Genomic DNA, 12,440 nt, shown 5'->3' on the forward strand with positions numbered 1-12,440 from the left:
TAATATGTAAAACGATAACCATTGATAATTTCCTACTATTTTGTCTGTAATTTGCTAAGTCCCCCCTATTATTTATTGTTATCCTCCTTTTATTCTTCAAAATAAAAAAAACTCTACATACAACAACCATTGTTAATTTCCTACAATTTTGTCTGTAACTGTTTTGTTTGTATTGTTCTTATGCTATTTTGCAAATGGATGTGTTTGTTAATGTTTTCCTTCTTTTATTTCTTAAAATAAAAAAAAACTCTACACACCATTATCATGTTTCATAAATCCTCTACTTCTCAATACACACTTGGCCACAGGGCAGAGGTTTTCCAGAGATGGACTCGAAGCGAATCTTACAACCCCAGTAGGGAAATGGGAATGGGCTGGCTGGGAAGTGGTGGTGAGGTATTTATGGCACTGAGCAAAGTGTGGGCAAAGGCACTAGGAAAAGCAGCTTGGTGGCTCTGGGCCAGTTGTGGTAAACCTAGAGCACGCATGCTACAGAGGGCTGTTACCATGAAGTTCTAAAAGGTTTGCCCTCACTACTCTAGGCTGCAGAAGGTGCACTGGAGGTGCAGAGATGATGCTGGAAAGGGATTATGAAATGCTTAGGGAATTGCCGTAAGGGATCCTGCCATTCTTGGCTCAGCATTCTGGGATCTGGTACGTGTGCCACAAAGACAAGGCACCTGATTTTTATGGTGAATGAATGATACACAGAAGCCTGAAATGCCTCCTGGATATCAGGGTGCACCAAGCGGTGGAGGTAATGCCTTCATTTGATGAGAAAAGTCTTGAGAAGCAAGAGTCAAAGTTAGTGTCCGGGCAACATTTAAGAGATACTGTAATCTGATCAGTTTTTGACAATGTCATGGGTAATTATGTAGTCCAACCTTGTATGGGACTTTAGGCTTTAGAAGATGCATGGATTTTCTTCAGGGAGGCTGTATGTCCTTCAAAAGAGCACAAAGGTGCAAGGTGCATTTCGGGGACAGCGTCTACAACCTCCAAGTTGCCAAAGGGGCTGAAATGCAGGTACACTGGATGGGGGAGCTCGTGAGTGAGAAGCAGGTCAGCTTTGACCAGACACCTCTGGTGGAATCGGGAGGAATTTGTGGTTAATTGAGTAGGTCTGTACATGCATGCGTCAGGGGTTGATAGTCTTTCTCTTGTGCTCTCAAAGCACAACAGATGATTTCAAGATCAGTTATACCTCACTCTGTGCCAACTAAAGCAACTCCTTTGGTCTAAATAGAGGGTACAGACATATTTGCTGGCTCTACTCTTAATGCCAATCACTAGGTATGGCACAAAGATCTTTGACAGTGAAATCTGCTAACTCTCAGCAACTTTAGGCAGTCAAGTTTTCAAGTTCCCATTCTTCATTTTAATGAAGACCAGCCAAGAAAGGAGATAAACCAAAGCATAGGTAAACCGATGCCAGTGTCAGCAACAGGAGTCACTCCTACTAGAAACTGTCAGGAAAATGACATGCTATAGTTTGAGCATTGTAACTGGGAAGAGGTGTTACTAGTTTAGGAATGAGCCCATCTGTCTAGTAATCTACTTGGTTCACACGATTTGGGAAGGTTCGGAGGTCCTGACCTGAATACAGGTTTGTGGAAACCCAGATCAAGTGGAAGTACTAGCAGAAATGTAAAAAATTGTAACAAAGAATTCAGTGAATTCACTTTAATACAAATAAGTTAGGTCACAGAATCCAAACACTTACATGTTGGCAAGGGCACTGAGGGACACTGAGTCCATGCAAGGTAGAACAAATGTCCTGTTCTGGTGAAACTCGGAACACACTCGGTACACACAGAGCTCCCTCCACATCTCTGCTCGAACACACAGTCAGCCTGCAGGTTTTGACTACAGTGGCTCATACCTGGCTGTACACTGTAATTCCTTCCCAAGTTTTAAAAAGCACGAAGACCTGGGGATGGACATTTTTTAAAGAACCCTGGATGATTCTAACACGCAGCCATGCTTGAAAACCACTACTGTACTTCAGTTGGTCAGTGATCCCCCAAATTAGCATCAGAATCACTTGAGTAGCTTTCTACATATGAATGAGAACATAAGCCAATATATTACAATTATCCATGAGTGACTCAATATTCATGCGAAGTCAAAACATATGAAGGATCTTAATGGCCACAAATCCTTCAGTAAAGACTGGGATCTTGGCAGATGAAGTGCACAGCACCACACCCAATCCTAATTTGTTCTGATATTCTGAGCTGCCAGGTCATGTGATGAGAGGGGGGCAGATGGGACACATCTAACTTGTTCCTAATGTCAGGGAGACACAGGTGGTATCCCTGAATCTCTCCAGCCCTAAACTGCAGACAGGAGACATTAACTGTCAGGGTCAGCAAGTACGTAATTTTTTTTTTTTTTTTTCCAGTACTGGGAATCAGGGCTGGGGATTTAGCTCAGCGGCAAAAGCGCCTGCCTGGCAAGCACAAGGTCGTGAGTTCGGTTCCCGGTACCGGAGAAAAAACAAAACAAAACAAAACAAAACAAAACAAAAAAAGTATACCAGTACTGGGAATCGAACTCACAACCTTGCGCTTGTCAGGCAGGCGCTGTGCCACTGAGCTAAATCCCCAGTCCAAGATGTAATTTCTTAATGCCTACTTTTGAATCCTTGTTTCTTGTATTTACGTCTGAATATAATGAACCTAGGAAATGAAGTTGCATGCTTTGGAAAGAATGTGGTTGAAGGGAAAAACGAGAGGAAAATTAGCTTTCTTCTGTATGCCTTCTGTTTGTGAAAGCACTATGTAAACTAGAAAACACTGATTAACAGTCTAGCAGATATGAGACAGCAAATGCCCCATCCTCCGCATGACAGCAGCCCAGTTTATCACCAGGCTCAGCATCTTACATTGCTCTTGCTTGCTCAGACACTGGGAATAGAGTGTACAAGACAGATCTACAAGTCAAGAAACCCACATTCCAGTCTTAGATTTGCTCCTTCTGGTCACACTGCCAAAGGCAAATCCCTGGATCTACCACCTCAGCTTCCTCACTTAAACATGAGACTGCAGATCCCTTTCTCAGGCTCCCTCCAGGCCTGGATGGGGATTACAGTTTGAGGGAGCAGGAGGTCCTGGATACAAGCTCGGATACGTGATTACTTGGCCTTGCATTAGAGGACATTCATAAGTAAATGAGAAAACACTTCTGTGGTGTGAAGATGAAGGTGAGGGTCTAAGGGAAAGCAAGAGATAATGCCAGGTATCATCTTTCTGTACATGAGTGTACACATGAAAGTTCTATATAAATAGAAGGCGATATTACAGGCTTACCTATTGCATAGTTTTATAAATCATTTTTCTAGGAGTAAAGGCTCACTGGTGACAAAAATATCTTACTTAGCCAGTTTCCTCATCTTTGTAAAAGCTCTCACATCCCAACACCACTGCACTGCTTGTAAGACAAATTAAGACCTTAGGAATCCCACGCCACTTCCTCCCTCTCCCTTTACATCGTCCTCTCAGAATTAGAAGAGCTCCACCATTTCTTCCAAACACCACCTGGAATGTAGGAGTGAAACCCACCCTAAGTCCCTAGCTGGGGTGGAGCATAATAAGAGCAGAGACAACCTGTGCATATCTCAGGCAAGCTTTATTCTTTGACTCTTCTATCCTGGAGCTGTTAGTTGCATCTAACCCAAAAGGAATGTGGTGGGTATTTGGGAAGTGGAGCTGTTGGGAGGAGTTGTCAACCTTAGCAAATCAATGTAGCTGGTATGTAGTAACTCCGTCAATCCTCAAGCACTTGGCCAAGCAAACTAGGGAATGGTCAGAACAAGCTTGCCAGGGGTCCCAGAGTTTTACAATCCCAAGGTTCCAGAGGTATAGATGAGGAAAAGGCTCTTTCCTATTTCTGTCCATTTAGGAGCAGCAGATGGTTAACAGTTTTGTTTGTTCTGCTTTGATTGGCTTCTTACAAGTTACGTACGAAGTGAACGGTTACAAATGTTCACAGGTGGACCGCTCAACTACTACCCCAAGTGGTTTCCTGTACTTAATCATCACTTAACCTGAAATACTAGAACAAAGGTTCAAATCTCCAGAACTCAACCAGGCTGACAATTTGCCTGTTCCTCAAGCAATTACATTTTATAAAACAAAATTAAGTAAACAAGACCTTCCCCCAAATAGGCTCATTATCAGTTAGCTTTGTATGACCTATTCCTAAGAATGCCACATTCCATTTCAGAAAACACTACGGCTTCGAACAGTTACAACAAAGTTCTTGCCTTGCCTTAAGGGGCTCAGTTTTCATTGTTTAACCTTTGAAACACTTATGCTGAAAACTTTAAAGGACATAGGCTTCATTCTTAAAAAACTGGAAGAAAATAACCTGGTGTCTTTGGGGGTTTGCAGGTTATGGCCAACAGCTGGAGGTCTTCCTCTTCCTCAGCATGTCACTCCACAAGATGGGTTCTGTGGTGTCGCATGAGGTGCGAGTTAGAAATGAACGCTGCACCGCACTTCTCGCACTCGTAAGGCTTCTCCCCAGTGTGGGTCCTCTGGTGCACAGTGAGGCTCGACCTCTGCCTGAAGGCCTTGCCACACTCGTGACAGGTGTAAGGTTTCTCTCCATTGTGGATCCTCTGGTGAATAAGTAGGTACGAGCTACATGTGAAAGCCTTCCCACACTCATTACACACATACGGAAGGTCTCCACTGTGGATTCTCTGATGGACAATAAGGCAAGACAGCTGACTGAAGGCTTTCCCACACTCACTGCAGTCATATGGTTTCTCTGCAGTGTGGATTCTCTGGTGCACAATAAGGTGTGAAAAGCAGCTAAAGGCTTTTCCACATTCTTTGCACTCATATGGCTTCTCACCAGTATGGCTTCGCTGATGTACGATAAGATTTGCACTCTGAGTAAAGGCTTTGCCACAGTCATTACAGGCAAAGGGCTTTTCCCCAGTGTGGATTCTCTGGTGGACAATGAGGTTTGAGCTCCGAGTAAACGTTTTCCCGCACTCGTTGCACTCGTAACATTTTTCAGTAATGTGGACCTTCTGGTGCCGGGCAAGTTGCGAGCTGTAACTAAAGGCTTTCTCACATTCACTGCATTTGAAGGTTTTTTCTAAGGAGTGGATCTTCTGATGTACAGTCAGATTGGAACTCTGTGTGAAGGCTTTCCCACATTTTGCACACACATATGGTTTCTGTCCAGTGTGGATTCTCTGATGCACAACAAGGTTTGCACTCTGAATGAAGGCCTTCCCACATTCGTGACATTCAAAGGGTTTCTCCCCCGTGTGAATTCGCTGATGCACAACAAGGTTTGCACTCTGACTAAAGCCCTTACCACACACACTACATGTAAAAGGCTTTTGTCCAGGAGGGATTTTCTGACTTTTAACAGATCCAGAACCAAGGCTGTATCTTCCCCCAGATTTCTTACATTTCTGGTCATCCTCTTCTTTGAAGCTTTCAGGCAACTGACAGTCCTTCACTGTCACTTGTCTGAAGCTTTTCTTCTCCCTCTTTATTCTCTGCTTCTTTAAGATGTTTCCTTTTTCACAGGCATCTCCTAACTCAGGTTCCTGAGGGTCAGTTTTCCGTATTCTTCCTGATAGTATGAGGAGTTTTTCAGCTTCTTCACACATTTCAGTTTTGGGAACAAGTAACTGTACGTTCTTGGTTTCGGCACCTAAACCAAGAAATACAAAATACAAATGTTAAGCTTTCTGTGGCCTAGAAAGGAAACAGGGTCATCAAGTCTGAAAGGTCAGGAAGTATGTGACTTCAACACCCTTGCAAATGGGTTTTATTAAAGGAAGGAATCCCTTCACATCACACCCACCATGAAGCTTCTTCTGCAGGGCCTGTTCCCTGCACACACCTGGCAGAGCACTAACCCATGGTCTCTTGGGCATTCCACTTACCTTCATGAGATACAACCCTCAACCTCACATTACGGAAGCCAATCTCTAGACTGCACTTTTCCTGGTTATCTGATGATGTATCTCGAACTAAACCCAGTTATGAAGGACATCGCCTTTTCTGGGGCTTGCCTTCCTACCTGAGCTACTATTGTAGATTTGCTTATAACCCATCTAGTCATTAGGGAGAGCCCCTGCCTGTGAAGGAAGACCTGCCAACTGAGCAACTGAAGATGCTGGGTATCAAAAATAGCATAGGTATGGGAAAAACGGTTACAATGGATGCAAACAGCATTTTAAACAGTGAGAAGCTGCCTGGCACAGAGGTTAAGAACAAGGATTCTGGAGTCACAGTGCTTGGCTTCAAATCCCTGCTCTACCACTAACCAATTCCATGACTTTGGGCTACTTAACTTCTCTGTGCCTCAGTTGCCTCATCTCTGAAACAGGGATAATATCTATCTGCCTCAGAAAGCTGGAAGTGGATTAAAGGAGTGACTCCACGTCAGCTGCTCAGATTAAATACTCTGGGGTCTGCAGTGCTTTCAGCCTGACTGGTGAGGGTAGAGAAGTAGGAGCAGACAGAAGAGATGAACCCTTGGGAATGGGAGTCACTATGGAGATAGCTGCGGCAGCAGTGATTAAAAAGGAAACTGAACACAGTAAACCCTGACCTTAGTGTCAAGACAGCTTAGTACTGTGTCAAAGAGAGCTGAGCTTACTAAATGAAGACAGTGCCTGTTCCATGTTGCCAGAAAACATCATGAAAATACCAAAGCATTCTGAAGTTTTAGAAATCAGATTAGTCTCTGGTTGCAATGCATGGCTGAAGCTCCCGCATGGCGTCAACATGGGTCCTGATGTCAGTAACGTCACAGTTCTTTAGGCTCCTTCCCTCTCCACCCACAACACGTGCGGCCCTGGGATGTGCCCCTGAGGTGCCAAGTGTTGGTCAAGTGCACATTAAGTGTGGAGAATTCAACCAAGCTCCAGAAACTACTCGGGAAGGCAGGTATGGGAGGCAAGCTTGGTGGTACCAGCTTCAAAGAGAGCAGTAGAGCTGGAAGCTACAGCTCATTTCTTCCAGAGGGAGAAACATCCTCATGGAGCAGGCCAGTGCCACTCTGCAGCAAGAAGGGGAGCATGGGGGTGCCAGGTGGTACAAAGAAAGTAACCCAGGACCCCAGCTTCTTTAAAATGGCCTTTTCCCTTTTTGGTATCACACAGAATTCTTATAACTCCAGAAAAATAAATTAACACGTACAGGAAAGAAGAAATAAATTAAGAATTAATTTATGATTAACTTGAAAGCACATGTCATAGTTCTAATATCACTGGGATTTTTCTTTTTGTAATGTGTGTGTAACTGCATGTGCTAGGGATTGAATCCAGGACCTCATGCAAGTTAAATACATGCTCTACAGCCCATCTTTTATTTTTAAAAATGTATCAAATGATCTGCCAGGCATGGTGGCACATGCCTGTAATCCCAGCACTCAGGTGGCTGAGGCAGGAGGACTGTTGTGTGTTTGAGACCAGGCTGGACTACAAAGTGACTCAAGGCAAGCCTGAACAGCACAGCGAGACCCTGTCTCAAAAATAACAAAACACTCCAAATGCTACGTAGGCCTGCTGTATTCGCCGGCTGAGATGCATTCTGAAATATGAAATGTACTTTAACGTACTCAAGTTTAAGTCATTACAAAAGCTGTGGGATATGGGATATCACGAGACTGTGAAACAAGCCATCTCCAGTGCCCACTCCGGTGGCCTCTCTCAGCACTCCTCTGTCCCACTCTTCCCTGTCCAGCTCTCCCTAGCACTTTCAACAGCTCAACACTGCTGCTCTAGCTAGGATACCAGATGCCACCTGCATGTCTGCAGAGACTCTGAGAAGGCCCAGAGGTCAGATTCTGAATCCAGGAGCTGAGCCTTACCTAGCAAATTCAGGTCCCCATGAGTCTCCAGCACCTCACTCTTCACCAGAGTCCCTGGGAAGGAGCAGCTGCCAAGGGCTGCAGCAGCAGGAGCCTCCTGTGTTGCTTTTAGGACCACTGCCATGTCCCAGAACATGCTGTGACCCTAGAGACAAGCAGGCATAGGTGGTTCACGAGGGGACTGATGGAGGGGGTGGTGTACTGACGGCTTGGAGGGTGAGAACATAGTGTCTATCCTGGAGCCTACGAAACATTAAAAATAATGATTAAAAAAGGAAAAGAAAGCCCCCGGCCAAAGCTGAGCAAAGAAGCAAGCTTGCCACCTTGATTTCACCCCACTGCTCACTCCAGCATCCAAGTTCAACTTGTCAGTGCGGACATAGGAGATTTGTCACAGGAGAGTTCTGGGCTTTAAAGATCAAAGTAAGATACTGATCATATTCTTACAGGCAGCTCTGGGGACCTCTGCCCTTCAAAGCAGGTCATAAAGGGCAAGTCTGGAAAACACAGAGGAACATAGGGTACACATCCTCTGGAGCATGTGGCCTGCAGCTCTGAGCTGTGAGAAATGCAGAATCTCAGGGCACACTGAAGGCCTGAATCAGATCAGTGTTTAATAAGACCCCTGGCTGATTCTTATGTACTTTAAGGTTAAGGCTTGGGAAGTACTGGTTAGAGCTGTCAAACTCTGTACCCACCTGAATAGTTTTTAAAAATGCAGAAATTGAATTCTCACCCCCCAGGTTTCTGTTTGTTTGTCTTGAGACAGGGCCTCGCCATGTAGTTCAAGCTGGCCTAGAACTCACTATGTAGCACAGGCTGGCCTCAAGTTTGAGTGATCTGTCTCAGGCTCCCAAGTGCTGGGATTACAGGTGTGCACCATTACACCTGGCTCACCCTCAGATTTTGACTGAGTACAGCATGAACATCAAGAGTTCACAGAAGTTCCCTAGGCTCTGTATAGCAACGTTTGACAACTACTGTGCCACAGAATGCACTGAATGGCCATCAGTGAGAAAGGAACATCTCTACTACATTCCAAAGGACTAAATGGCAGAGCCCCAGCCAGAAGACAACACTGTGGGATTGGAAGCAGACGAGCAGAGCCCCTGTGGAAAACTACTTAAGGCTTTCTGGTCTCTCTTTCCAGACCATCATTTACCTTTTTCTCCTCTTCTGATAAATCAAGGCCTGGCTGAGGACCCTCTCCTGGGGCCCAGACCTTGATGTTCTCAGCATGCACTTGTTGGCTGGATGCCTGACTCAGGAAATTTTCATCCTCTTCCTCCTCCTTTTTCACCTTCACTGGGCCCCAAGGTGCTAGGGCCATGGCCTCTTTTAATTCTGCAGTCATCTTCGTGCTCAGCAGGGCAACTGTTGTAGCTGGGGGTTTCCCAGGAGAGGTCAAGCCCCATGGAACCTATAAGCTTCAAAAGCTTATCCTTGAGTTTCTTCCCAGGATGGGCAATGCCTACTGAAAAATTGGAAAACACTCTTAGCACCAAGTATTGATTTCTTTGGATGCCACGGTGGCCCACTAGCCAATTTCACCCATGTCTGGAATGTAACCACCATACATATGACATGTTCTACTCCTTTCTAAAATAGAAAGAGGTGAACTATAAATATGTAATAGCAAATAGCTTTATGTAATGCTTATTATTTTTTTCACTAAAAGTTAACATAATTTAATTTTAAAAGCCTTAAAAATTTAGAAAATGATTAAGAAAAATCAACCATAGCCTACCTCCAAAAAAATAACCAGTATATATAGCAGAAGTAAAGGTACTTCTTTTAAGGGAAAATCTTCAAAACTATACTCAAAATACTTTGATCCTACAAACCTTTTGTTTTTGACTATGGGGAATACATGTTTCCAAACAACATACCAGTGGACTTTTAAAAGGGATGTTGAAACACATAGGGCCTGGCGTGGTGGCGCATGTCTGTAATGCCAGCACTCGGGAAGCTGAGGCAGGAGGATCATTGTGAGTTTCAGACCAGCCTGGGCTACAAAGTGAGCTCAAGGCCAACCTGAGCTGCATATAGATACCCTGTCTCCAAAAAAAAAAACAACAAAAAACCACAAAAGCAAAAAACCACATAGGTAGCTGGGCATGGTATCACACACCTGTAATCCCAGCACTCGGGAGGCTGAGGCAGGAGGATGGTTGCGAGTGTGAGGCCAGCTACAAAGTGAGGTAAAGGCCAGCCTGAACTACATAGTGAGACCCTGCCTCAAAAAGACCAAAACAAAAACAAAAGAAACCACATATGTTTCTTTATTACCAAGGATTAAAAAAAAGTGCACATCCAAATCCCAAGAAAAACACCCGCATGTTAAGAATGGGTGGTTATCTCCAGATGGTATGACTACTGGTTTTTATGGTTCTTTTTGTTCGATTTTTACATTTTCCACATCTTTTGAATGTCTGTGAGACCAAGTTTTTTTGTCTTTTTGAGACTGGGTCTCCTATGTAGTTCAGGCTGGCCCTGAGATCACTTTGTAGCCCAGGCTGGCCTTGAACTGGCAACAATCCTACTACCTCAGCCTCCTGAGTGCTGCGATTATAGATGTACACCACCACACCTGGCTGAGACCAAGTATTACTCTTAAGACTAAACAATAAAATTATTTTCATGTTTCCATTCTTCATACTTATTTTCAATTGCTATACAATAATTTGTGGTTGAGATACATTTTCACTTTCCTTGAAAAAGGATTTGTGCCAGGGATATAGTTCTGTGGCTCAGTGCATACCTGGTACTGATTTTTTGGTACTGATTCCCAGTATCAAAAAACAAATATAGGGGTGGGGATTTAGCTCAGCGGCACAGAACCTGCCTGGAAAGAGCAAGGTCATGAGTTCGATAATAGGTACCGGGAAAAAAAGCAAACAAACAAAAAAACCAAATATATAGACTTAAACATATGTCCTACACACAAACCACACACATACACACACATAGAGTAATTAGCTATCAGTTGAGGTAGCCATCCTTCCTCTTCTCTGCATTTACATACATGTATATATAGCTTCATAAGAACTGCTTATTTTTCCAAAAAACACACTTTAGATAGCATTTTTACACTGTTCAGCAACCTATACTGTTTATGAACTCCATATTCCATACGCACTCCACATTTCAAAATACTCGGCGAATACACAGTACATACATCTCTCTTTCAGGCACAGAAGTCTAAATTATGGTTATCATTCAATTAACTATATCCTACTTTTAAAAAATACCTTATGTCACCTGCTTTACTGCTTTTATTTTTTAATTTCTTCATTACTTTTTTTTTTTTTTGGTTTTTCTCCGGTACCGGGAACCGAACTCACGACCTTGCGCTTGCCAGGCAGGCGCTTTGCCGCTGAGCTAAATCCCCAGCCCCCTCTTCATTACTTTTTGATTTTGGGGGGACAGGGTCTTGCTATGTAGTTCAGGCTGGCCTTGAACTCACTTTGTAGCCCAGGTTGGCCTCAACTTTCAGCAGTCCTCCTGCCTTAGCCTCCCAAGTGCTGGGATTACAGGCTTGCATCACCATCCCAGCTACTATATCCCATTTATGAACCATTCCTTTTATTAAAAGAAGTCTTGAATCTTTCCAGTTTCTTTCCTTTCAGCCTATCTCCCTTCCTCTCTTTTGAAATCTTCCTGCTTCAGCCTCTTGAGAGGTGGGATTACAAGTGTGTGCCACCATGCCTGGGCCTCCCGTTTATTTTCCTAATAATGTTAGAACTCTTTTGTCTCTGCAAACACTTCTTTATTCTGCTGCATTATTCCTTAGAATAAACCAATTACAGTTGGTACACATTGTCAAACTGCCTTCCCAAAGCACATCAAGCCACACCACCACCAGTGGGACCCCCTGATCAGCGCTAAACCAGCAAGGTTGTTCTATTTGTTTTTAGTTTTTGAGTCAAATAATTTTACGATTTTTGCTGATTATGAGATTTAAATTTTTCTTATTTCTGTTTGCATGTTTTACTAGAAGAAGGTACTAAACATTACAGATCCCCTTTTGCAGCTCTGGAAGCGATCATATTCTATTTCCTGTCTAACCTGAAGACAATTTTCTGACGCACTGACTTTCTGGAGATTCCTGCGGCAGCTCTCCAGGCTGCAGGGCTATTCTTTCCTCAGTGGCCGGGAGGCCCGTACACCCGTCCCATCTAGTGGTCACAAGACAGGGCCGCCTTCCGTGCTGTCTCGACTTCTGGTGAGGCTCAGTGGACCTCCGCCCGGAGCACGCGCCCTCCGTTCGTCCCCTCCACCCCAGGCTCCCGCGGTGAGGCCGGGGCAGGTGGCTCCGGGCCTCCCAGCGCGTCGTCACACGGCCCGGCCCCAGCACGGGGAAGCCAGGACGTGGGCTGCCGCAACCCACAGCCTGCCGACGCGCAGCCCAGGTCCCAGAGGGCCGGCTCTTCCCTCCCGAGCCGGCTCAGTGCCCAGCAGACCCACAACCTACCGTGAAAGCAGCTGGCAGCGATAAGGACAACCTCTCCTGCCGGCGGGAGAACAATAAGCAGACAGGAAGTGTCGCGGTAGGCTTCCGGTTTCCGGCCTCCCGGACAACAATGAGC

At 44.7% G+C, this 12,440-nt stretch overlaps 1 protein-coding gene across 3 annotated transcripts in view; it reads right to left on the reverse strand.

Annotated features, from left to right (window-relative positions):
• Nucleotides 1-12,440, reverse strand: part of LOC102010812 (zinc finger protein 35) — a 47,721-nt gene that overhangs the window by 13,739 nt on the left and 21,542 nt on the right. Inside the window, exons 1-4 of one of the 3 annotated variants that reach the window (XM_013513412.1) lie at nucleotides 12,326-12,422; nucleotides 9,014-9,322; nucleotides 7,852-7,996; nucleotides 3,612-5,682 (exon numbers count right to left, since the gene is read on the reverse strand). In XM_013513412.1, the coding sequence (XP_013368866.1) occupies nucleotides 4,436-5,682; nucleotides 7,852-7,996; nucleotides 9,014-9,205 (1,584 nt within the window). In that variant the 5' untranslated portion in view covers nucleotides 9,206-9,322; nucleotides 12,326-12,422 and the 3' untranslated portion in view covers nucleotides 3,612-4,435. Of the gene's footprint in view, nucleotides 1-3,611; nucleotides 5,683-7,851; nucleotides 7,997-9,013; nucleotides 9,326-12,325; nucleotides 12,423-12,440 lie in introns of those variants that run through there. The other 2 variants (XM_013513411.1, XM_013513415.1) reach the window with 2 other exon arrangements.

The sequence above is a fragment of the Chinchilla lanigera genome, unplaced genomic scaffold, assembly GCF_000276665.1.
Source record: "Chinchilla lanigera isolate Chin_1 unplaced genomic scaffold, ChiLan1.0 scaffold00019, whole genome shotgun sequence".
Classification (NCBI taxonomy): domain Eukaryota; kingdom Metazoa; phylum Chordata; class Mammalia; order Rodentia; family Chinchillidae; genus Chinchilla; species Chinchilla lanigera.